The following is a 25,945-nucleotide window of genomic DNA, read 5'->3' on the forward strand; positions in this document are numbered from 1 at the left end:
TTGGCCCAAAGTCTTTGGCTTGGGAGTAATACAAAAAAGCTGCTTGTGCAGCTGCTGGTGACGGGGCAGTTTAGCAATCTGCACAAACCAGATTTGCACAGTTCAGTAGGGCCAAAGAAGGCACCTCCCCCAGCACCAGCCCACGGGATCTGGCTGGACAGAGCAGTCTTAGGGCAAAGCTACTAGGGGTACCTGGCTTCCGAATGCCAGCAATCGCCCCCTGGGGCTGGAGAGAAAAGCCAGCTGTAGTGGGACAAACTGCTCTCGTCCCTCCAGGCAGTGGGTATCTGGCAGCCCACGTGGCCATACTATCTGGGTGGCCTGTCACTGGGCTCAGTGGCTCTGCATGATCCCTCCTGCGTGCTCTATAAAATGCTAGAATGTACTGGAGGGCATCTCCCCACCCCATAGCCAGTCACGCACATGCCACAGGAAATCAGGAGCCGGGCACCCCCTCCTGGTGGCTGCTCCTTGGGGGCTGGAGGTCTCACTCTGCAGTTCTGTGGGAGCCCAGTGGCCTGTCCCAGCCCAGGAGATGGCTATTCACTTTCTGGCCTGACCCCACCTCTGTCTTCCCTTGTGAAAGCAGAGCCTTGGGGCCAGGATCCTGCCTTTGGGGGGAGGCGGGAAGGAAGAGGGCTGGTCCAGGTCACTGTTTCCTTGACATGCGGCAGATTCTCTTTCCATCTCCCTAGTCAGGGATTTCTTGTTCCTTCCCCTCCGAGGCTGGGGGACAAGTCAACCCCCCACCCCGCTCCTTTCAGCTGAGAAGCTTCTGGTGCATTGAGCATCCCAGGCTTGTTCCCCTAATTCTGGGAGCATTGGGGATGGGAAGATGCCAGACTGGGTCAGACCAAAACTCCATCTGATCGGTCTCCTGTCTCCCACAGTGGCTGGCACCAGTTGCTTTTGAGGAAGATGCAGGAACTCCATAGTGGGCAGTCCCGGAAGGGTTTGTCCTAACCCCTAGCAGACATTGGCGTGAGGCCTGCAGCTTGAGGCTTTAGCTGTAAAAGGCTTTGGGTACCTGTGGCGCTGAGCTTCAGAGCCTGTGTCAATTGACTGTGAGGGCTACAAATGGCAGTGTAGATGTTTGGGCTTGGGCTGCACACCGGACTCTGATACTGTCCAGGCTCCAGCCTGAGCCCAAATATCTACACTGCAATTTTAGCCCCACAGCCAGAGTCCCACAAGCCCTAGTCAGCTGACCTGAGTCAGCAGTGGCCCTGCCACGAGTCTTATTGCAGTGTTGATGTAATCTTTGTTAACACTGTGTGCAATCATGCTTTTAGTCCTGCTCAGTTCTTGGCCATAATGACGTCTTGTGACGGTGAGTTCCACAGACTAACTTCATAGTTTGTCGAAATGTATTTTCTTTTGTCAGTTTTGAATGTGCCACCTTGCCTCTGGTACTTTGCATCCCTCCCGCCCGTCATCCTGAGTGGTGTTGGCTGTGGGAGATGGTTATTTATACGTTAAGCAAGTAAACAACAAATCTGAGGAAATTCCAATCCTGAAAAATGAGAGAATCCAGTGACCATGGAGAGCAAAGGGAACAAGGCAGAACACCAAACTGAGGTCACAGGAATGGCCAACGGCTGGGGCAGACTAAGGGCCCATCCTGCCCTGTGCCAGACTTTTTTCTGAAGAAGGTACCAGAATTCAGTAATGGAAAATTATAGAGCAACCTGCCCGGGGGGAAGTGCCTCCTGAAATCCTGTTAGAAGCTTGGTTATGCCCTAAGGCCAGGACGGTTTGTCCTTACAAGGTTTTGTCCCATCGTTTAGCTGTGGATGTTCTCATTACTGCAAAAGAAGGCTCATTCTCTTCTGAATCCTGCTAAGCTCTTGAACTCAGCAAGATCCCGTGGCAGTCAGTTCCAGAGGCTAATAGTGCATGATGTAAAGAAACAACGTGAGACCTTTTATCAGTTGATTAAACTTCATTGACTGTCCTCTTGCCCTTGTATTGTGAGCCAAGGTAGCAATCGAACAGCAGACATGACCCACCCTGCCTTGTCTAAGACAGGGCCTTCCCATGTAGGCAGGAAGCCTGGCTAACCGTGAACTCATTTCAGAACAGGTGTGAGTGTCACAGCAGCTGACCGGCCCCTTCCCCCAGCTGCTCTAGTTCAGTCATTCATGTTTGTACAATGCACTGCAAGGTCCGGTCTGGAACGTGATCAGCTCCCAGCTAGAACTGCTGTCTGGACCAGCTGCCTCTTCACCTGCTGGCTCACCCAGAGGGGACTCGCTCTTGACATGCAGCAGATGTTGGCTGGCCCTGGGAACTGGGAATCTCTTCAAATGATCAGCCCATGATGGAGGGGTAGCTGCCTCCATGGCAGGGTGCGGCGCTGTTCATTTGGAGGCTGCTTTCTCATTTTCTTGCTCTCCTCCTCCTCCCCTGGAGTGAGTTCTAATCCTTGGGGGCGGGGCAGGGAGCTTCTGCTGTTTTATGCCCGTTTGTTTCTAGGGGCTTTCCCAGACAGATGGGAAAATGTACCAGTGTTCCACAGAGGGACACACATCAGCCCAAATCAGCAGTTCCTGGGGCCATCTGTATTCTGGCTCCAGGTCCAGTCAGCTGGTTTGATCAATGCTAGAGACTGCCGTGCCCAGTAGCTGCAACATCAGCCGCCTACAGGAAGCACCGTTGGAACCCCGTCTCCTGGCCGCATGCTCAGACTTGTGGTTGGCCCTTCCCACTCTGCTCAGGCCTGGTCAGTGGGCTTGTTGATGATGGGTTGAGGTTCTGTGGGGTCGCAGTGCTAAATGCTTCAAGAATAATGCTCTCCGTCCTCTTAGTCCCACGGTCCTGCTGCTGAGCACCACAAATCCATCATGGTATCAGAGCCAGGCCCAGTGGCAGACCTGGCCTTTCAGGCCCCACCATGGCCGGTGCTCCCTAGTCCTTCCTGCCCAAGCCCCTCACTGCACTCTCCTGTCTTGCCCATCGCCAGATGTGCCAGGTTCCTTCGTTAGTACTGAGAGCCTGCGTCACGTCGTGGAGCTTAGTCCCCCAGAATGCCATCCCGCTTCTGCAGTTAGTGCTGTGTAATCGGTGCTGCTGCTCTGAACTCTCCCCAGTCCCAGATCACAATCTCTGCACGCGCAATTGTGATGGTCTTGGCCCCGTCTTGGCTCACGCTGCCCCTGGCCCACAGAGCACTTGGCTCCTATCCCTGAAGGCTGCTGTTCTCTTTGTACTGTTACGAAACACAGGGCAGCGTGTTGCATTTTATCAGTGTTTCCCTCACCCAACCATGCTGGAATCTGCCAGGGATGCACATGGAGAGAGAGTAACGGGCTGAATAATCACCATGCTGTACTGATGCCATCTAGTGCCTCTAACAATACGGGGAGAAGCCCTTTGGTGTACTTGCAGCTGGCTGTGAGTCTGGGCTAGGGGCGCCAGGTAATGGTCCCTGATACAGAACTCACATTAAAATGCTTGAGATGGCGCAGCCACCTTTCAAACTCTTCCATTTATTCCTTAAAATATGACACCAGCGTGATGCACCTGACTTCTAAACTAAGTCAGGACCCGGCGTCTGGTGTGCACACATCTCCCCGGACTACAAAGGCAGACCAGCCTGCTGGGCCTCAGCCACAGAGTTCAGATCCAAACCTTCAGGCTCTTCGGTGTCACACAGGAGCCAGGTTAGACGCTTGTATCTGGACGGGGGGGTTCTCTGAGTTTAGGAGTGTTTGGTTCAGGCTCATCTCTCGTTAATGGGAATTCAGGGATACGTCAGTCCTAGTGAACTCCCCTTTCTTCTTGTTGAGACTCTGCCTGGAATATAACCAGCGTCTGACTTGGTTCTGGGGCATCATGGATTCCGCACTACAGAGCCTCTTGCACGAGGTCTTCAAACCGCTTGATTAATGCACGAGGGACACCACATGTGGTCTGCAGATGTGGATACTGCAGTGCCTACGCTGGCCTTTTCCTGAGGAATTCCCCACTGTGATGAGAGGTGCCGGCCTCCTAGCCATTGTCCCTGGATTTCTAGCTGCTCCCAGCAAGTTGTGATCACACTAGTAACAACTCTGGCATGGGGAGGCTGGAACAATTTGTACAGTGGGGGGACTGAGAGCCACTGAACCAAACTCTAAACCCTCCATATAATGGAAACTACTTAAAGCCAGGGGGTGCTGCAGCACCCCTAGTTCCAGCACCTACGCTCTGTCTACGCTGGTGTTGCCCTCACTAAGCGGCACTAGTGCTGACAGTGTCGGCAGAATCCTTGCCAGCATCAAAGGGGGATTGCTTTAAAAAGAGCAGCAGTTGGCTTCGGTGGACCTTCTGCAGGCGTGCCTGTGGAGGGTTCGTTGGTCCCGTGGCTCCACCGGAGCTGCGGGACCAGCGGACCCTCCAAAGGCATGCCCGCGGGAGGTCCACTGGAGCTGCGGGACCAGCGGACCCTCCGCAGGCATGCCGCCGAAGGCAGCCTGCCTGCCGCCCTCCCGGCGACCGGCAGAGCGCCCCCGCCGCGGCTTGCCGCCCCAAGCACGTGCTTGGCGTGCTGGGGCCTGGAGCCGCCCCTGCTGGAAAGTATTAGGCAACCTCCCCTAGGAGCCTTGCTGCTCCCTACGAGTGCTGGAGGGAGGTGGGATGCTGAGTGCTTGTGCGCAGGCAAGTACAAAGTGGTTTCTCTTCGAGCGGAACAGGAAGCCATTTGTGGCAGTCGCTGGCCGCACATCCACTGCCGACGCGGGCTGTGCTGTGAGCTGCCAACCTGGGGCCCCTGGGGTGCTTCTGGGCCTCTCCTGTCCATGTCACCCAGCAGGGTCACTGCAGGTGTCTGCAAGCAGCTGAGCTACCTTGGTCTGGGCAAATCGCAGGCCAGGAGGGGCGGGTTTGTTTGTGACTCAGGAAAGGGGAAGTGGCAAGACGACTGAGCCAGCAGCTGCTGACACTTCTGAGATGAGTCCTGATGCTGTGTCTTGTCTCGATACCTGGCAGAGCAGCCCAGGGCATGGGCCGATGAGACTGCTGCCACAGCGTGCTGAGGAGAGGCCTCCCACGTCCTGGGTAAGTCACACTGTCCGGGCCCTGTGTCGTTTTTTGATTGCTGCAATGGCCTGTGGGAGAACCGACTAGCTCTGGGCTGAAAGGGCTGGGTCGTGGGCTTTGGTAACTCACCCCCCCACGCCTGCCCTGTGGCAAGGACTGGCCCGAAGGCCCCTGGGATGCAGGGCTCCAGGCCAAGACGGGGGATGTTTGGGGTAACAGGGGAGAGGTTGAAGGCAGTGGTTGTAACCTGAAGCCTCCCCTCTGCCCCAGTCTGAGGTGGGAGCTGAGGCATTCGGAAGCACTGGGCTGGTCAGCTGCTTGGGGAAGATACTCGTGGCCTCAGGTAGTGAAGTTTCTGGTGTTGGTTGGTTGTGTGGTCAGAGGGGTCACAGTGCAGCTGGGCGGCAGAGGCAGCTGGGGTTTGGGCTCCAAAGCAGGGTCAGAGTTGGCATGAGGTGTGTCTGGCTGGATGTGTGTCTGGCACCCCACAGCCCTGCACCCTGGGAGGGAGGGATGGCCCCCTCCCTGATCTTCAGTCTTTCTTGCCTGCGCCCTAGCCCGGGGGTGCTCCCTGCCGTGGGGTGCTAGAACCCTGCTGGGATTGGCTTGTTCTTCTCTGGGACCTGGGAGCGGTGAAACGTGCCGGGCAGCTTGTCCCTCTGTCTCGCAGTGACCTGCAAGCCCCCCGCAGTGCAGGGGCAGGAGCCTGCCCCAGCTGCCCAGGGCCTGCCGGCCTCGGGGTGAGATGAGGCGACGGCTCACGTGCCAGCCGCCAGGTGGCAGCCCTGCATGTCCAATCACGCAGAGGCCTGTCTGCCAGCGACACAGCAGGAAACCCTGATGTGGGGGCCCCATCATCCCCACACATTGCGCAACTGGGCATCTTGTGACTCAGGCTTCCTGCTTCCCACGGTAGCCGGCCCCAGGCCAGGCTCTTGCCTGGCTGGCTGCAGACAGGGCCTAGCCCTGCACCACCTCCCCCAGGCCTGTTCTCCTTTGCAAAGGTGCCTGGCCCCAAGCTGAGGCGAGGGGCTTTTGTGCTGCTCCCAGGTGCCCACGGGCGTAACTTCATCAGGAGTCCCAGGCACCAACCGTCCTCCTGCCCGCTCCAGCGGCGAGGGGTAGGGCTGCCAGGCCTTATGCACCCAGCACCTCTGGCATCGCCAGAGCCCTTGGGCTCCTCAGCTGAGGGCAGCACGCCCAGGGGAGGCACCTGCGGCTCTCCCCTGGGGTGACGGCTGGACTGTCAGCACTGGCCTGCATGCACGGCTCCCCAGTCCCGGAGCCCTTCCATCCTGCGGTGCAGGCTGCTGTTGGTCTGACTGTGGCGAAGCAGAGGAGGGGCAAGGGGCACCCGTGCTCTGCAGGCCATGGGCTGGGACAGGAGAAGGTTGTGGGGCTGCCCCATGGCTCCTGAAGGAGGAGCCCCACTGGACTCCAGGCCCCCAACACCCACCCACAGCACTGAGGGAGGAGGGGTGCCCTGGAGCCATGGCTGGGATTCTGGAGGAGACGCTGGCCTGGGACCTGGGCAACAATCTGGACCCAGCCCTATGGGCCTTGTGCAGTCCGGCAACTGGAGCCTCACACAGGGACTGGCTTCCAGGCATGTTGCTAGCGAGAACGACCGCGTCCCCCGTGGGGTGGTGTCACCAGCCCCGTGATCTAGGAAAGGACAGTGGAGACGGGCCCAGGGAGTGACTGAGCCCCAGTCACACAGGGAATTGGGGTCAGAGCCAGGAACCCTGGCTCCCAGCTGTAAGCCACACCCTGCTAGCTCCCTCAGGGCCTGTTCCCAGGCGGCTGGACATCCCCGGAGGGCAGCGTGCAGGGAGGCGGCCAGGAGAGGCTAAGCTTACCCACTACAGCCTGAGGTGGCTGACTCCCCTTCCCTTATGCCCAGCGGGAGGAAGCCTGGAAAGGCGCATGGGCACTGCATGGCCATTCAGCCTCAGAACAGGTTCAGATGGGAGGAGAGGCCCCAGCTCCCACTGGAACATCTCCTGGCGGGAGCTCACTCGGCAGACTGGAGGGACAAGGCCTGAACTCACGCTATGGCAGCGGGTGAGAGGTCCCAGCTGGAAGCTGCGCCCAGCGGCGGGGCGAGAGGGCTCATCTAGGCTCCGCTGGCGTCTGCCTGGAGCCGTGTGAAATGTCTGTGGACTCTGGAGCCTGTTGCCTGGTGTGAGAGAGGATGGGAGCCCTTATGAGTCCCTGTGGTCCCCCACTGGTTCAAGTGATCCTGTCACGGGCCCTGGGCCTCGGTGGGGAGGGGGTCAAAGCAGCCCTGAGCATGGCTCACTCTAGTGCAGGGGCCGTTCCAGCTGAGGCGAGGCTCTCCCTATTCTGGGCTCTGTCCTGCTCTGCTCTCTCCTGGGGCTGGGGCTGGGGCGGGCAATGCTCAGACCTGGTAGCTAGGGAGACTCCAGAAGCCCAGTTCCTGCTGCTCCACAGGCTTAGGTTAGCAGGGCCTCTCACCAGGCGTTTCTTGGGGAAGCAGGCTTTGGGGGAGACAGGCTGAGAGCAGGGCCTGGCCAAGGACAGGGTCTTTTCACCCCTGGTAGCCAGTCTTCTACTTTGTAAAGAGTCAGCCACGTAAGTGAGGCCTGAGAAATAGTGAGCCTAGCCGTGGGGAGCAGACTCGGCTGTAGGGAGATGGCCTAGATCAGTGGTTCTCAACCAGGGTTAGGTGTCCTCTGGGACGTAAACCTCAGAGGTCTTCCGGGGGGACATCAACTTATCTAGATATTTGCCGCGTCTTACAACAGGCTACATAAAAAGCACTGGCAAAGTCAGTACACACTAAAATGTTATACTGACAACGACTAGTTTATACTGCTCTATATACTATGCACTGACATGTAAGTACAATATTTACAGTCCCATTCATTTTTTTATAATTACATGGTAAAAATGAGAGACTCAGCCACTGTTCAGTAATCGCCTGGCTGGGACACTTCTCTGTGTCTGATTTTGTAAACAAGTAGTTTTAAAGTGAGGTATAATTTGGGGGTGCACAAGACAAATCAGACTCCTGAAAGGGGTACAGTAGTCTGGAAAGGTGGAGAGCCACTGGCCTAGAGCTCAGGCAGGCTTCCCATGGCTAGACCTCTGCTTTTCCAGCCTTGCCACAGGGCCAAGGGGCTGGGTTAAAGGTCTGGGGCATCGGCTGGAACCGAGGGGTGGGGGGAAGTAGGCTGAGTTACCAGCACAGAGTCAAGGGGTCCACTCAAATTTTGGGTGAAGGGTCAGGTCTCTCATTCCCTCTGAAGCAGCTTGAAGATGCAGGCCCTGCTTAGCCTGATTGGATGCTGGAGACAAGTCTGTTCTGGGGGCAGTTTCTCCCTGCTGATGGTGGGTTTGCTGCAGAGCCGCACAGAGCTGCTGGCTTGTCAGAGGGACGGCTTCCCAGGCCTGCCCCGTGGAACTCACTCAGGCTCTGCCTTTGCACTTGGATACGCTGCCAGCCAAAGCCGTAAACGCCAGGCCCGTGTGCACGTGGTGTTCATCCGGTGTTTCCATGGTACGAGTACACGGGACCCCGCAGCGCTGATTGAGTGGCTGATGGATTTGGCAGGCTATCATCATCGTGACCAGGAGTGGAATGGGGAGCTCTTTGCCAGCCAGGGGAAAGTTACCGATGTGCTAATAGCTTGTTTTTGTATTTAGTTTCAATCCGGTAAGTAGTGCCTGGGGCTTCGGGAGCAGAGCCGTCGTCCTAGATGTCCCCATCCTGGCGGCACTCGCTGCTGCAGGAAGTGTGCATGGCTCCTTCATGCAGGTGGGCGATATGAAGCTCAAGAATTTCGCTCTGGCTGCCTCTTCTATCAGCTGATACTTTTGACAAAACACTTGGCTTCTCCACTCCCCCTCTTGGCAGCTCCTGGGCTGGAGTCTGCAGAGCTGCCTCAGACAGTGCTGTGCTCTGCCTTGCAGCGACTGCATCATCGCCTTCTGCTTGGGCTTTATCCCCCAACGGGGCTCAGAAGGCTCCCCAATGGCAGACTCGCTGCTAAACCACTCCTGGCCGTCGTTCTCAAAGCGCTGGATGAAGAGATGGTCCTTTAAGCGAGGTAACGTCCCACCCGTGGGCCATGGATGCTGGTTGGAGCCCTGCTCTGTGGTCCTGGGTAACTGCTGCAGAATAGTGCAGACACCCAGACCCGGAGCTAGCAGAGTTTTGGCTTGCTTTGGCAGAGAGGCTTATGTTTGTTTAGAAATGAGCCTTTCCTTGCCGGAGGGGATGCTGCATAAATATTTGTTCATGCTTTTCCTTCCCTTTAATCTTCTTTTCAGGGCACCTTAAGTGCTTCTAGCAGCTGGGTAATTGGTTAAATATCAGTCTACTGGTTTGATAATGAACTTGATTCATTGCTCCCAGAGGGCTGGAGAACCTAAAGTTTATAGAGGCAGCTGTCTCCAGGTGAACCTCGGGCAGTGCTGTAGGTTATCTCATGCTGAGAGCTCAGCTCCCAGAGCCATGTGTGCAAAGGGGCTGAAGGCCCCTCTGGTGCTTTCAAGGAGACCCCCTGGAACTTGTGGGCTAACAGAGCCTCAGCACTTGACAGGAGCAGCCTGTGATTTGAGGAAGGTGGTGCCCGCACGGTACTGAGTAAGGCCCCACTTTGTTCATCAAAGACCAGTGGTGTTAGTGAGCGGTGACAGAGGAGACTGATTCTGGTATTAGGGTCCTCAGCCCCCAAACACTGCATAACTGTCTCTGAAAACGTTGTGTTGCTTTTGGCCAACACTAGAGCTGGAGGCCTGAGGAGCATGAATTTCGCAGTCACTTGGGGCTTGGCTCGTCCTATGCAGACGTTTCCCCAGTGAATATTTACAGCGTGCAACTGCCACGCTACTCTGATGCTTCTAGGTATTTTTACCTGCAATGTTGGAGCTCTCAGCCTGCTCATCCCCCTCCTTTTCACCTGGCTCCTCTCTCCCCACATCCCTGCCTGCCTTTTCCCCCAGCACTCCCCTCTCCTGAGTGAACGAGCCTTGGATACAGGGTGGATCTGAGACTCAAACTGAGCGAAACATGGAAAGTCATTCTGGGCAGGAAGAAGAAATTGACAGGGGACTAGGCTCCCAAAAGGCTGATTCAGGCTGACCCTTTCCAAACCTGGATGTGCTGTGGCTGCTGGCGGGGGCCCAGGGAGATTTGAGGCAGCTGATGAGAGCTGAATTTTGCTAAATTCCAAATTAAGCTCATCTCCCTTGGTCATGGTACTAACTAGCAGGAGCGGCGCCAGGGTTTTTGGCGCCCTAGGCGGGGGTCCTTCCGTGCTCCCGGTCGTTGGCGGCAATTCTGCGGCGGGGCGGGGGGTGTCCTTCCACGCTCCCGGTCTTCGGGGCACTTCGGCGGTGGGTCCCGGAGCGAGTGAAGGACCCGCCGCAGAATTGCCGCCGAAGACCCGGGGCGCGGAAGGACCCCCCGCCGCTGAATTGCCACCCCCCCCAAATCCTGGTGCGGTCGCCTAAATGGAAGCGCCGGCCCTGCTAACTGGCCCCTAGGCATTGGGTTGGAGAGTGTCTGTCTCACACCAGCCTCCCTCCTGCAGCGCCCTAGGTTCTGCACACTGGGTTCAGTGAACATTGCCTCAGAACATATTGTCCTTTGGGGCATTTGCCTCACATGCACAAGACATTCAGCTGCAGCTCCGCCCTGCAGGCCTGTGCTGCTGCTGGGGATGCACCTTCTCTGGGCCAGCAGCAGAGGAACCAGACTCTCAAAATGCATGTGAATCCCCCACTTCCCTCCCCACAAGTTACTGTATCTGGGATCTTCCAAAGTGCTTTGTCAGTGTGACAAACACAAACTGTGCTGGGCTCACGCCAAGCACCACCGCCGTGCTGCTGTCTCTGGGGTGTCACAAAGGACTTGTGAAGGCAGTGTTCACCAGCTGGTGAATGAGAAGTCCTTGCACACAAATCCTTCATGAGCCATGTCGTATGGACTCTAAGCACTCATCTAGTGGGGACCGCCTGATAACCACATCAGTGTCAAACAGACCCTAGTTACTGGGGAACTCAGGAGCTGAATACCCCTGTGAGATTCTCCGGGAGCCTTTCTCAGCAGGACCCTGGGAAGCTTGTAGTCCAGGTGGAGCTGTTTTAAAGAACAACGCCAGCACTGCCCAGCAGCTGCCCCCACATGGTTGATGGCTGGCCTGTGGGGAGGGAGCAGGGGATTTGTGTCAAGGAGTGAGATGGGGAAAGGGCCCTGGGCTGTCTTCTGGGTCTCTCAAGCCTGGAGTGGAGTAGGGCAGGTGAACCAGCTACCAGCCTCAGAAAATGGACAGTGGGTGTTTGGTTCAGCAGCACGAAGGGAGTGAGCACACGCGCCCGGAAAACAAACTGGTTCAACAGTAGCAGTCGCTGCCAGAAATCCTGACCCAGCGTGGTCAGAAAGGGTCTGGAACCTGTGATGAAGTGCGGGCGTTTGCTAAAGGAAGCTCAGAGTACAGCACCCAGCAGGCTCGGGGGCTGATTTAGGGGAAAGAGGAAGAAGCCGAACATATGTCACTTGGCCCTGGGCCCACTGCGTGAAGAGTGATTGCTACGAGGAGGGGGAGGTCCCGAGGGTGCTATGAGAAACAGAGACTGGAGCTTGCTGAGATGGATCCGGCTGGGTGATCATCTCCGGAGGGAGTTCCAATGCTTGAGAGAATTTAAACTAAACTGGACAAAGACCTAGCAAATATACAGCCAGGAACCACGTTGCCCTGGTGCCCAGAAGGGTCCAAAGGGGACCCAACTGGGGCCTCCTGCTGCCTGTCTCCCTAAAGTGGTGGTAATAGAGTTCAACATCATCCCCAGGTCCCTGGTGGGTGCACTAGTTGTGTGTGCGTTCGTTTTCTTAGCAGTCAGCTGGCCCTGCCTGAGCCCAACAGCCGGGTCTGGGCATGGCTTGGAGGAGCGGCTGGAGACTCCCCAGTGTATGGCTGAGAGTTACTGTTCGAGTCAGACAGCTTGTCTCCCCTCCCCAGCCCAGCCCAGCCCTCGAGCTGCTTTCTGCCACAGCGAAGGGCTGCTCACGCATGGCATTGGCACATGCACCAAGGGGCCGCGCTCATTCAGAGCCCCCAGGAGCGTCAGGTTTATTGCACATTCTACAGCTGTCTTCGTCTGTAGCTCTAATAATCCAGAGAACCAGCCATAGAGAGTTGGCTTTGGGTTGGCTTTGGAGCCAGGAGGTGGCTTCCTGATCGTTCTTTTTCTCTCTCAAACTTGCCATTGTTATAAGTGTCCAGGAGTCTCTGCTTAGGCTCTTGGGAAATCCCCCGGGGCCCAGCCATTCCTGCCTCGTGGAATGATTGTATGGCGTGGTATCGCTGCCTTTCTTCACAGTGTCTGGTGTTACCTTTTAGAAAAAAGAAAGCAGTGAGAATGCCTGAGACGTGGAGACCCTGAGCTGCGCATACGGAATGTGCACTCTTGATTTTTCTCCAGCATGCTTCCTCCCCAGACAGTTCTCTGGCTCATTCACTGAGCCTCACAAAACCCTGCACTCTATTGAGTGGGGGAAATTGAGGCCCAGCTAGGGGAAAATGTCTTGCCCAAAGTCATATAATGAGTCAGTGGCAGAGCTCGGAATAGACCCTGACAGTCTGCCTTGCTCTAACCACTAAGCAGGTGCAGCGTCTACATCGGATTCACCTGGTAGCCCAGTCTGCAAAGAACCAGGGACTGGTTTGTTAGAGGCAGCAGCAAGGACTGCACTGACTGGGCTTTAATCCTTCGTGGTGGTGGTGGTGGTGGAGATTTCCTGGCACTTACACCCAGACTCTGCTTTAACGGTGGAACCTGCTCAGCTTGTCTGTATATCATCAGAGCCAAAGAGAAGCTACAGGCCTGCATGCCCTTCTGTGTGCCCCCAGAGATGGGACTCTCCTGGCCTTGGCCAGCCCTAGGGGCTGAGGGGCACAGGGAGTTAACCTGAGCCAGTGGCACAGAGTGGAAGAGGCTCCAGTGTTGTCCTGTCCTTTGGGGCCTGGGGGCAGATTCACCCAGGTCAGAGGCCTGCCCTCTCCTAGCTGCTGTGCATTTACACACGTCCCAAACTGTCTTGTTGTGCTGCATGTCCCTTCCCTTCTATCCGTGCAGGAGCGCGGCTCCGGGACCGGGTGCCAGTCGGGCTGTGGCTGAGCCTTAAATCAAACCAGGCTCCCAGGCTGCGGGTCGGACCCTTTCCAGTTCTAGGGAACTCGGAGACCATTTCCCCACAAACTCAGCTCTGGGGATTCCACGGCCAGGCGCTCGCTCCCTGCAGCGATACCCTTTTATGGTTCCCAGACAGAGGCGCATTAAGCAACCACAGTCCTAATCTGCTTAATGTTTCCTTAAAGCAAACAGTGAATGCTCTTGAGAGCATCACTCTGTCATCTCCTCTCCAGCCTCCGGCTGAGCAAAGGTGGGAGCTGCTGCTGCGCCGGAGGTGTCTATCCCCACCCCTCCAGATGTTGCTGCACTGGGCCTGCCTGCCCCGAGGAGCCTGCATCTTTCACAAAGGAGAAACACACGGAGCCCAAGGCCTGGTCTATGCTTCAAAGCTACATGGCTCTAGCTATGGCTCTCGGGGAGGGGACACGTTTTGTGACCTAAGCCCCATTGACGACGCAGCCAGGTTGATGGACAGATTCTTCTGCCTCTCGGTGAGGAAAAGCCCCTTCCGTTGCTGTGGGAAGCATCTACGCTACAGGAGCGCAGCTGCAGCACTGTAGTGACACTGTGATAGCGCCCGCAGTATAGACATGGCACAGGGCCAGCGACTGCAGGTTCCTACTCAGAGTGTGCGGTTGGGTGGGGGGAGCCTGATGCTGCGTGTCCTGCCCCGTTCAGGGCCATGGACTGGTCCAGCTCTCCCAGAGTGGTGCTGTGGATGCAGGGCCGGCTCCAGGCACCAGCCCAGCAAGCAGGTGCTTGGGGCGGCCAGTGGAAAACGGCGGCACGTCTGGGTCTTCGGCGGCAATTCGGCAGCTGGTCCCTCAGTCCCTCTCGGAGGGAAGGACCAGCCGTTGAATTGCCGCTGAAGAAGGAAGCGGTGCGGTTGAGCTGCTGCCGAAGCGCTGCCAATTGCAGCTTTATCTTTTTTCTTTTCTTTTCTTTTCTTTTCTTCACCACTTGGGGTGGCAAAAAAGCTGGAGCCAGCCCTGTGTGGATGCCCCTTGCCACGCAGTCTGCTCCTGTGCTTGACAGGCACGTGTCTTAGTCCTGCCCTGCAATGTTGCTCCAGGGTCACTCTGTCCCACCTGGGCCTGCCCTGCTCTCACTTGTGCTGTTGGAGTCAGGAAGGTGTAGGAGAGGAATCCTGCCTCTGGGTTCCTGCCAGACTACTTGGGGGCTTCCTTGGGGCCAGGAAGCCCCTCCCACTCAGCAAAGGATGACGGAACTTCTCAGCAGTTGCTGAGTGGCTGCTCTGCGCAAGTGTGGATTGGGTCTCGCCCAGTTGATTCTTGTGTGCACACCAGTCTGCCCAGCCAAAACTTGGGAATTTCAGAGGCTGGTTTGCGAATGTGGTGCGCCTGTCCACGTGCCAAGCTGTTACGCATAGTGACCAATCTGGGTGTAGCTGATAGTGGTGCTGGCTTAGTAGGAGACTCTGTCCTGGGAGGGACTCTCAGAGCTGTTCGTGTTACGTGGATTAGATCAGGGGTTCTCACCCTTTTACTTTCTGAGCCCTCCCACCAACATGCTATAAAAACTCCACTGTTTTTCAGCCTCGCCGTGGTGGGGTCCAGCTGGGATTTCTGCCCTGGGACCCAGCCAGTCTAACGCTGGCCCTGCTTGACAGACCCCCTGAAACCTGCTGACAGCCCCCGAGGTGAACCGCTGGATTAGATTAACATGGCTGATGTGACATGACACCCATACTCCACAGTCTGCACTGGCTCAGGCCAATCTGGGGGGTCTGTCGACTTGGGCATTTGCTTCTCTTGGCAGTTGGATGAAGCCAGTCTGACCTTCAGGGCATCAGACAAGGCTCCTCTTGTTTGCTTAGTCTTTGGCTCCTGGGAGGGTTTGCTACTTGGCTACCCCTTCACCTCGTCTCTCTCCATGGTACTAGCTGGAAAGGAGTCACTGCAAAGGTAGCCTGGGGCTTAATTTGTCATGTCTGGCTGTGCACACATTGCCTAAAATGGTCTCCCAGCCCTATAGCTCTGGGCTCTATATGCTGTTGAGTAATGATGCCGTGCTGTGCGGGCTGTGTTATGAAGTTTACGGGGGCTGGTGTGCAGGACTGATTTATCGAGTGTTGAATAGGAGTGTCTGCAATGCACAGAGAGGATCTATGTTGTGCTGGGGGGTGAAGACGTTACGTTGGCTGCAGTCTGTGCCTCTGTCCAGATCCCCAGCCCCGGGATGGCACGAGGAGAACAAGCTGAATGTTTTCTAGGATTCCAAGAGTGCTGGTTCCATTCCAGGGTTCCACTTCAGCGCTGAAGATTGAAGGCCGCCTTGTACAGGCATGATGGGCCTCTTTCTGGAGCGGCTCCGGCAGGCAGGACGTGGCTCCTGCTGTTAGAGGAAAACACTTATTGGTTTAACTTTGACGCATGTGACTCAGAGCTGTCACCCACATCGGTGTGGAAGCAAAATGTGTGTCAGTCTGCAGTGGCTGCCTGGTCCCTGCAGCTGGCTACCTTTGGGGACCTGCCAATTCACTTTCAGAGAAGGTTCCCTGCCTCAAAGGAGGCATGAAAACAAGAGGCTTCCTTTTTCTTCCCTTGTTCTAGGCACCTCTCATTATGAAAACAGAACGTGCTTCCCTCCCCTTGGGCACTGCCAGCTGAGCAGTCCCTCCTGCTAGTGGCATATCTGACATGGAGGCCAGTCACTGTGAAAAAGACTTGGGGGTCCTGGCGGATAATCACCTGAAGATGACCTCCCAGTGCGATGCTGTGGCGAAAAGGGCAAATGCGATCCAGGTCCATGGGAGGGTCTATGTCAGTGTCTAGCCGTGTCCATCAGGAGCCTCTCGTGGCTTTCATCACACAAGGCATCCAACTAACTGCCTATTGCATCTCAGCCCAATGCCTCTGCTGTAGCCAGTCAGCTTGATTTAGGTTTGTGACGTGACTAAGTGTGAGATGTCATCTCCACTCCTGCTGCTACCTATTAAACATGAGGAAGTCCAGCACAATCCTGTGACAGAGTAAACAAAAGCCTTTAGAACTCCTGGAGCATTTTAATGGGGGTGTTTATGTTGATAGCCCATAAATAAAATATTCAATTCAAATGTCTCTTATGTGGGATTTCAGTGTAATCTTTTAGGGTTTTTTCTCTCATATGAACCAATTAATACATATGGGAAAAAATAAAATAAAAAATGCATATTGCCAGGTGCTTGCCTCTGCTGATTGGTAGCAATTGTAATTTGAAGTCTCTGGAAGGAACACATAATTCTTAAGATTCAGGATGGAAAGATTAACAGCCATCAAATAGCTACATCATTGCATGCCAAGTTCCATGGAACGTATTAGCATCCCGAGGGAGGTTGTACACTTTCTCTAGGACAGTTCTGTAGGGCTTACCCATCCTGAGGCTGGTTGTATACTCATCACCCAGTTCGATGCTGGACAGTCCTGCTTGTCTAGAAGATCATTAAGCCAGCCTAGTCTAAACAAGTGAACCACGTGCATGAAATGTGTGGTGTTGTCATTGCAGAGAGTGATTTAAACAAGCTTAGAGTAGTTGGTTCAGGTTTCTTGGTGTCACATACGGGGTCAGCAATAGAGATCTACAGAATACTTTGTTTCATTTCAGTTTTGAAGTGTGTTGTGTTGTGTTGTGTTCCTTGCAGAGTTGGTTTGTCCTGTTGGGTCAGCTGGAGTGTTTGGCCTCTTGCAGAGAACAAAGCAAGAGACTGTATCTTCAATTATCCACCACAATGCTTGGTCCAGTGGCCTGGCTTCTGTCCAGTGTATTCCTTAGAGATGGCATCTGAATTCTCCATGGGTTAGAGGTCATGGTTAACGTTTTCAGGGTGGCTCGCTACATAGGAATGTGCTGTAGTCAGCTGGATGATGCATTGTACCTTGAACCATGTCAAGCCTTTGTTTTATTTCTCAATGAGCTATCAGGTTGTGTGCATACACACACCTCTCTCTCACTCACACAAACACTGTACAGTGCAGAGGACATGGACATAGGAGTGTTCTGACACCAGAGAGTGAAATCCTTCCATGCTGCTCAGGACTGTCATTAGAACCTCAGCGTATGGCTCTAGCCTCACACCTCCAAAGTCTCTCCTGGAGAATAAAGGATGAGAGTAAAATTGTTGGATGTGTTTAAATCTTGTAGGTTTAGCACCTGCATTCCCATGGAGGGCAGCTGCCTGTGAGCCCTCGAGCAAACTCATAGGACTAGAAGCCCCTGAGAAGTGCCTCAAAGTTTGTGACAACTATTTGCAATCCAGGTCTGGAAGAGGGCATTGCCCCAACTGCTCTTTACATGCATTAGCTGAGAATGCGAATTTCCTCTTTTCAAGGACAATGAATCTTTCACTGTTGGGACTTATTGTGAAACAGCTTTTCATCCCTGCAGTATTCATGTGTGGGGCTGCGGATGCTGATAATGGGTGTTCGTGCCAGGAATCCTTCCCCAGCCAAGGATGCAGATGCGAGTGACCAGGCTGGTAGGAAACAGCTTGCACCCAATTGTTCTGAGTGACTTTGGCACTACTCTGTGGAGCCCATGGGGGTGGGGGTGAAATCTGTGGGTGCTGGACAAGCCCATCTTTCTCTGGGACGATCCAGACTATGCAGGTGAAAGCAGGTTACATACATGGTGGAGATGTGCATTTATGGAGAACAGAACCTCACCTGGTCGAAGTGCTGAAGAACCCTGGCCAGCGAGGGGAGGAGAGGCGGGGGCACCCAAGGGCATCCCTTGGTGGAAGCCATGTTCTCCTTGATGCACGGAGTTGTCTCTGGGTGTAGCTGATCTGGGCTCTGTGCCCCTTTTCTTCAGTGTCACTTTGGCGTATCTGGGAATTTGTTCTGCGGAGAAGGCAACTGGAACGCCTGTATGGGACTCCTCCCAGCTGACAGGTGCAGGGGCCTGTGGGCTCACCGATGGCTGGGAGAACAGTGCAGGTTGCATGCCATGGAAATCGCCTGCTGTAGCGTGCGGTGTTACCCACACAAAATTCTCTGTCACTTGCACACTCTAGGGCATCCCACCTCTACCTAGTGCTCAGGGGGTAACCCAGTTGGTTTAGGCACCCCCACCCTTTCCCAGTTCTGAGGGCTCCAGGCGAAAGGCACCAAACTTTACCCCTCTGTGGGCTCCGGGCTCAGAACACACACCCATTCCCTGTGGACTCATGGCTTAATCTTTTGTGGGTTTACGGGGTCTTTTACCAGTGAAAGAGTCTTAAACAGTAATATCCTACTTAACCTCTATTAACAATCGCCAAAACAGAACGCACACGCTAAACATACTGTGCTCACTACTTCTACTCCCAATAAGACAGGTGAACTTTTCTTGATGGCCAGTCAGGATCAGGTCATCTGGGGACTCCAGCTTTTGCACCATGTCATTGGCAGAGTGTTGAAGTCTGGCAGCTCTGATCTTTGGGGCTGTGTCCTGGAGTTGGTTCCCCAAAGAACTTCCTTTTGGACCCCTGTTTATATAGTGAAAGTTGCGTCCTGCTTAGCTCTACCTTCACCAATCATTTTACTAAATGTTTACTAACCAATCCTAACATTGTAACAAAATTCTCTAACTTAATCATCCCACCATCTTAATTTACACCCGCAAAATTAATTATGTAACAGAAACATCCCACCCCCCCTTGTTCCCGAGGCCTCACCCCTCCCCCTGCTACTTCCCCTGCAGGAGCCCAAAGCACCCCCACTGTGGCCCCCCCAGGCCCAGTGCCAGACAGCTGGGGATTGGGGTGGGGGGGAGGCCCCAGCCCAAGTGCACCGCAGCCTCAGCACCCACAGCCCCTGAGCGGTGCAGCCTCGGGGCTCCGGGCAGCTGGGCGGCGCGGTCACCACGCCCCCGGCCTCGGGGCTCTGGGCGGCTGGGTGGCGCGGTCACCGCGCCCCCAGCCTCGGGGCTCTGGGCGGCTGGGCGGCGCGGTCACCGCGCCCCCGGCCTCGGGGCTCTGGGCGGCGCGGTCCCTAGTCCTGGTGCTCAGGCGGCCAGCGCCGGGCAGGGAGCACGGCCCAGCAGCAGCTGCCCTGGTGGCACCGAGTCACTGCCGGAGGCACGCTGGCCTGGGCGTGGGGCCACGGTAAGCTGTTTGGGGAGGCAAAGCCCCTTGCCTATGATACCTGCCGCCCATGGAAACAATCAAAGAATCAGACAGAGATTATACAGACAAACAATAGAGAAGTGGGGTCTGTAAAGATAAAACAATAAAGAAATGAGGATTTCACAACTATTGAGAAGTGATTTCTTGCTGGACAGACGCTATCAAACTAAGTTTTCTTTAACCATTTTAAGTTCTGTTTCTTTCTCTGATGGTAGGTGCTATTAGGACAGGCACCGTCTCAGCAGCCCGATATTACATTGTTTTAATGTAATTTAGATGGAATATGAGCAGGACCAGCGCCAGGGTTTTTGCCCCCCAAGTGGCGGGAGAAAAAAAACACAAAAAAGCCGCGATCGGCAGCAGCTCCAACGCGCCGCTTTCTTCTTCGGCCGCAATTCAGCGGCAGGTCCTTCTCTCCGAGAGGGACCGAGGGACCCGCCGCCAAAGAGCCTGACGTGCTTGCTGGGCTGGTGCCTGGAGCCGGCCCTGAATGTGAGGATGTGACTTTCTGCTTCTTAGCTAATGGCTGCTGCTGTCTTAATATGGCTGCAGACAAAGGCCTCAGGCCTTACCATATGGCTACAATAAATCGCCTGCTGTAGCGTGTGGAATCCTGGGAATGGCTGGCTGGCGGAGCGCGAGCTGCCTGCCTGCCCTAGCCTCTGCTCCTGCAAGTGCTGCTGTGCCTGGTGAGCTGGTGCCGCTGCCGTCTCGTGCCAGACCCGAGCCAGCAAGGAGGGGACGTGAAGGCGGCTGGGTCTCATGATGGTTGTAGGTGCTGCCCTGACAAGGTGCAGTGCAGGGGGAGTTAAGGAGCGTGGCATTTCAGGTGCTTGCAGGATGAGATCTGCCCAGGGGCCCTGCTTGGCTTGTGATTTAGATTGTCAATCCCTGAAGGTCTGTGGTAGCTCTGGTCAGAGAAGTAGCCCTGCTTCCTCCCCAAGAGCTGAAATTTGGGGTTCCCCTCCTGAGAGCCATGGGGGTCCCACAAGAAAGCTTCCCATAGCCATAGGGCTGCCCTGAATTGTCTCAGATCCTCCTCCACTCTCAGCACTCGTTCAGGAGCCACATTCGCTGACGTTTCGCTGGGTCGGGGCCAGTGGAGACATTCTGTACTTGTGAAGCACATTGTGCAGAGTTACAGCCCATCACGAGCACTCCCCTGTTCTCTGGGGATCATGAGCAAAGGAGACTCTCCATGCAGCAGAATTGCAGCCAATCCAGCTGCGCTGCCCTGTGGAGGGGGCCCTGCCTAAGGGGGTCTGGGGGCACAGGAGACATTCTGCATAACATTTATCACCTGTCGGCGGCGAAGGAAAATCGCTTTGCAAGCGGAAGGGCTCGAGCTCCCCATTTGGGCCACGAGGGAGCAGGGAACAGGCACATTCTGGGGAGGAAATGCTGCATTTACAGCACCAGCAATGACATTTGGCTTTCTCAGTGCAGGCCTCCCCACAGCCCATCGCCCTCTCTGCTGTCACGCTTGCTGTCTGTCCTCGGGCAGGTGACGGGGACACGGTCAGCACTGGAGAGAAGAGGCCAAGTTCATCACAAGGGCCTTGTGCCAGGGAGAAACGTAGCGCCCAGCATGGTGGTTGGTGGCTCCCATGGCTCAGTCAGGGCCTGATCACACTCAGAGGGATCTGGTTACAGATTCCTTGTCTCGTGCCATTTGATTTTATACTGAATTTAGCAGATATACGTGCTGCCTTCTCCAGGCAGACCCCATGTGCCCCGCGCCCTCCCTGGGCAGGGACACCAGGCCTTGGGGGTTGTGCAGACCCCGTGTGCCCCACAGGGATGCCCTGCTCCTGCTGCATCAGGACTCAGGCACCTGGGCTGTTTGTTGTAGGGGCCATAGAGACTCCGCTCGTCCCTTCCCTCTGTCATGGCCAGATCTGCTGGCCACCAAGGCCCCTCGTTGGTCACCCGCTGGCTCAGTTAATGGCCCATGTGCTCAGGTTATTGTTTAAAATGCCCTCCTGCTTGGGAGTGACCTGGTGCTGGGCCAGCACGAAGGGCAGGCTCAACCCCCCTCTGCGTCCTCGGTGAGGAAACAGCGAATCCCGCATGGCGTAGTGTGGCTGGGGGACAGGTCGGCCATATGCTGGCGTGGGGAGGGAACGGATTTGGGCCTGGGTCCGGCCTGGGGCAGTGCTTCTGGGGGTCCAAAGGAGCAGCCTGGGGGCGAGGGCTGGGCCTGGCCTGAGACAGAGATCGGCGCTCAACTCGCAATGCCTGGGCCGCCTTCAGCCAGTGGCTGGCTTGTCTCGCTGGGGCTTCCTCCTTAACTCCCCTGTGTCTCTCCGCAAAGGGCTAAGGAGGGCACCCAGCTTGGGCAAGTTCTGTCCCTTACTGTGCTGCCTCCTTTCTAGGGCTTTGCTGTCCGTATCTAGTGTCCTACATGGGGAAGGCAGGACCAGTGTCTGCCTTCTGCCACCAGCAGCTTCACCTCTGCTCAGCTGCGTTGGCATCTTGTCAGCAGCCCGAGGGGCTCAGTGGGGCAGCGTCTCCAGTGCACCTGCAGCGAGGTGGCCATGGCAGGCCGTTCTCTAGCTGGCTCCGGGTCGATGGCTGCTGAGGTCACAAGGGCCCCAGCACCGCCGCCATGTGTTGGGCACTGGGGCTGCCCTGTTCTGCACTCGCTCTGCGTGGCTGCATCTGATCCATCGCTGCCCTTGTGGCTGTTCCTGTTTCCCTCTTGCTCAGCGACCGTGACTGTCTCTCTCTTGCAGGGTCAGACTGCAAGCCGTGCTCACGGGAGTTCGCTGCCAGCAGCATCCCCACGTCAGACTGCAGCAGCCCAGACACCTTCTCCCCATCCCTGATTGCCGAGGATGAAGTCTTCTTCACCAGCATGGCAGAGGAAAAGGCAAGTGTAGCCTACTGTTCTGCTGCCAAAGCACTGTCCTGTGGGTGAGAGTGCTGAGTGGGCAGTCTCAGCTATGCAGGGGCTAGGCCGGCAGCCCTGTGGGGAGGGCTCCGGACTGGGAATCCCCCTTCCTTTTAGCACAGTATCCAGTGTACTGCCTGTCCTCTGCTCCCATCCACAGCCCCCGCTGGAAGCACTGGGTCCCTGGAGCCGCCTCTGACCTGGTGGCAGTCTCGCTGTTCTCCGCAGGGTGCTGTGGATGGATGGTTGTTTCTCTGGGGAAAGTGAGTGAGATTTTGCTGCACCAAGGCTGCTCTGCTCAGCCAATGGCTTCACTTGCAGAGACCTGACGCTCGAGCCCTTGGCTTTGGGTCTGGATCCAAGTGAAAGGGGTCAGAGGTTAGTCAGCCCAGCCCCCAGCCAGCGTTTGTATCCCCCACCCTCTGGCCTTGCAGCAGCGAAAGCTTTCAGTTCGGTCTCCTGCAGAGAGGGGAAGAATGTCCTGGAGGATTTGCCCTGGTGTGAGACTGGAGAGCAGGGCTACTGGGGAGCCTGGAGGGCTTGGGAGACGCACTCCCCCTGTTCACGGGGAAATGACACACTCCCCTTCCCTTGGCATTAGTGGGAGTCAGGCACAGGAATGCCACATGCCATAGGGCAGAAGTATTAGGCATTCCGTGCTAAGGTGGCAGCACAATTCACCCACCAGAGAAACCCTTTGTGCCCTGCTGTTTCCCCTCCCGTGTTGAGACCAGTGCCTGCCCTGAGGCAAAGTGCAGAGAGGTACCAGAGCCCTGCTCTTGGCGCGGGCAGCACCACAAAAATCTCACACATCTGAGACGTCTCAGTCCTCAAAGCCAGCCAGGTGATCAGCCATAGTCATCGGAAAGCCTAACTCCAGCCCTTTGTGCCTCTTCCCCCATGTCACTCCGGTCTCTGTGTGTCACCTGTCGACAGCGATATCTCCCCCCACAGGGGAAGGTGAGCTGGAAGCTTGGGGTCTTTCCGAGGTGTCAGGGATAACACGTTAAGTGTTAATATTCCAAAGCCCCAGAGGGAGGGATTAGCTGCCTTTGGATGGGCCCAGCTGTCTCCTGGTTTGTCACAAGAGATGAAAGGGAAGCTAGTGGGAGTGAGTGCGTGCCCCTTTCTGAGGCCTGGGCAGTGTGGTCTGCCCCAGCCACACTCTGCTCTGCCTGGTCTCTTCCCAAGGTATTAAGCTGTTGCTCCCTTGGCAGGAAGACTCCTCGTCTCTGGAGCCGGATGCCCTGATGGGTGATGTGCACAGCAGCACTGAGGATCTCCTCTCCATAGACTTCGCTCTCCACGGCTCGGAGTATTACAGAGACCTGGGGCTGCCAAACCTGCCAGAGGCCGGCGTGACTCCAGCAATGGCAATGCTGCCAGAACAGACAGGCCAGGTGGCGCCCAGCTCTCCTGTACCGGAAGAGAAGCCTGGAGGCTTGGGGCGAACGCTTGTGGGCATTGCCTACCCCGATCCCATCTCCGGCTCAGTGCAGAACAGGGAGACCAGCTGCCATTTCCTGAACAGTGACTCTGCTCGCTCCTGTGCGGCAGGGCCCCAGGACAGCCCCCCTGTGGGGGGGTGCCTGGCAGAGCAGGGTAAAGGACTGGAGCTGCATGAGGATGAGCAGTCCTTCCCCGCACTAATGAGATCCATGTCCACCTCACGGAGGCACAGCTGGGAAAGCCCCGTGTCCCCTACAGAGAGCGAGCGCAGGTACGGCAGGCTCAGCCAAGCTTGTGTGGGGCCTGTGGGGGGAAGGAGGGAGAGAGGATGCGGTGAAACAGCAGCTTTCCAGACATCTGAAATCAGGGTTCGAGCCCCCGGCGGGTGAGAGGGGGCTGCCGCTTCCTTGGCCTGGGATGCACCTGCACTTGCTGTGTGACAAAAAAACTCCCCTAGGCTGGGGGTGGGGCCGGTGTCCCACTTCTGGGCTTCCCGAGACTGGGAAGGGGGCAGTTCCGGGTCTTCCCCTTGGTTATTCATGTTGTGGCTACATACGGCACCCAAGGGTCTGAAGCTGACCATGTCCCCAGCAGGCTTTTCAGTGTAGCTGCTGTAAGCCCAGTGTCTCAAGGAGCTGGCAGCCCCAAGACGCTGCTTCCTCCCCAGAGCCGAGCGCTGGCTTGGGGCTGTTCGCTCCAGGCACCAGACTGGGCCCTGGGGTGGCAGGACCCGGCTGGGAGGAGCTGCTGGCTTGACAGTGACTGTGCCGTCTCTGTTCTGCCCCAGGACAGCCCAGCCCCAATAAATGTTCAGGGAAAGGACTCCAATTCCCCGGGTTGCCCTGAGCCACCCATCCAGTGGGCCTGCTCTCTGCCGACATCTCCGCTCCTCCTCTGCAGGAGGCTGGCTGGTGCAGCCCACCCAGAGCCGCAAAGGCCTGTGCAGCGCTTTGGCTGGAATGCTCAGGCGGCCCAGATCTCTCTCTGCGGCTGGGTGGTCCCCCTCCCTAGTCAGCCTCTGCCAAGGGAGGCCTGGAAGCCTCCCACTCCCTGTGCTGTGTGGGATGTAAACTCTTGCAGGAGGCCTGGATGTGGGGGGCTGGGAGAGGCTTTTACACCATCAGCCGCTTGGCGAGGGGCAGCAGCAGCAAGAAGGCCCTTCCCAGCAGGCCCAGGAGCTGGAAAGGGGATCTCCCCTCCTGGGATGAGCGGGGTCCCTGCCTGCATCCTTTTGCCCCAGTGGGGGAGCTCTGGAGAATGGCACCAGCCCATCCTTGTCCCCTCAGCTCCGGCCGTGCCAGCAGGAGGTGTTGGGTGGGCAGCTCTGCCAAACCAGCTGCTTTCCCCTGGAGGGAGCCTGCTCATGTGATCCCAGCACTGACCCTGTCTGCCCTGGCAGGCCACATCCTCCTCTGGGTTCCTGTGGCTGGAGAGCGGGTGTTGTGTGGGTAAGGCTGAGCCAGGCCTGGAGCTGCCTCCTCTGCATGTGCTTTGTCACACACAGGCCTCTGGGCAGGATTTCTGTGAACTTGTGTGTCCTTGGGACGAACATATTGATCTGGCTGCCGGCAGGGAGGGAGCTGTGAGCCAGCAACGACTATTTTTATCTCCTCCTCCTTATAAGGTGCCCTGGAATTAACTTGGGCTGAGATCTTGGCAGTTCTTTATCAGGCGCAGGCTTCGGTCCTAAGACCTATTGTTGTTCCATGTGCTGTGTATCGTTCACGGCTTACGCTGTGGCAGGAGCATGTGACCTCGTGCGCAGGCGGCCGGCAGCAAGCCACAGCCTCGGTCAGTCCCCTTTCTGGGTGATTTACGATGTGTGGAGAAGGGGAATGTCTGGTTCTCCCAGGACCTGGGTCTGGCTAGCAGGAGCCAAGTGACACGGATCAGCACCTAGGTGCCCACAAGGTAGCATCAGATTTTCCATTGGTCTCTATTCATCACTCGCTCCTATGTGGCTGGCGTCCTGACAGCGCTGTCCCTCAGCACGCTAGGAATCACCAGGGCCTTGGGGGACACAGGAGAGTTATCCTGCCCTGTGGCCCCTGAAAGAGAATTTCTCTGTCCTGCCTATTTAGCAGCCTCCACTGTAAGTGGGTGGTGGCAGGGTTTACAGGGCAGTTTCATGGCAGTGGATCCCTGCCTGCAAAATCAGGCGTTTCCAAAGGGAAAGCCCCATGTGATTTTGATGGTGTTTTAGCCAACAGGAGAACAGCATTCAGACTGAGTCAGGTCATGCTGCCTGGGCAGCTGCCCACATCTGTCCCAGAACCTCACAGGGGCTGGGCAGGGGTCAGCAGTGTTTGCTGGCACAG

The 25,945-nt window shown here is 56.4% G+C and overlaps 1 protein-coding gene across 2 annotated transcripts in view; it reads left to right on the top strand.

The window, feature by feature from the left end:
* Positions 1–8,792: 8,792 nt before the first annotated feature.
* LOC120391590 (rho guanine nucleotide exchange factor 18-like) overlaps positions 8,793–25,945 on the top strand; it is a 31,851-nt gene continuing 14,698 nt past the window's right edge. For both annotated transcript variants that reach the window (XM_039515385.1, XM_039515384.1), the window contains exons 1-3: positions 8,793–9,092; positions 22,021–22,157; positions 23,396–23,898. In XM_039515385.1, the coding sequence (XP_039371319.1) occupies positions 9,017–9,092; positions 22,021–22,157; positions 23,396–23,898 (716 nt within the window). In that variant the 5' untranslated portion in view covers positions 8,793–9,016. The remainder of the gene's footprint in view (positions 9,093–22,020; positions 22,158–23,395; positions 23,899–25,945) is intronic.

The sequence above is a fragment of the Mauremys reevesii genome, linkage group 26, assembly GCF_016161935.1.
Source record: "Mauremys reevesii isolate NIE-2019 linkage group 26, ASM1616193v1, whole genome shotgun sequence".
Taxonomy (NCBI): domain Eukaryota; kingdom Metazoa; phylum Chordata; order Testudines; family Geoemydidae; genus Mauremys; species Mauremys reevesii.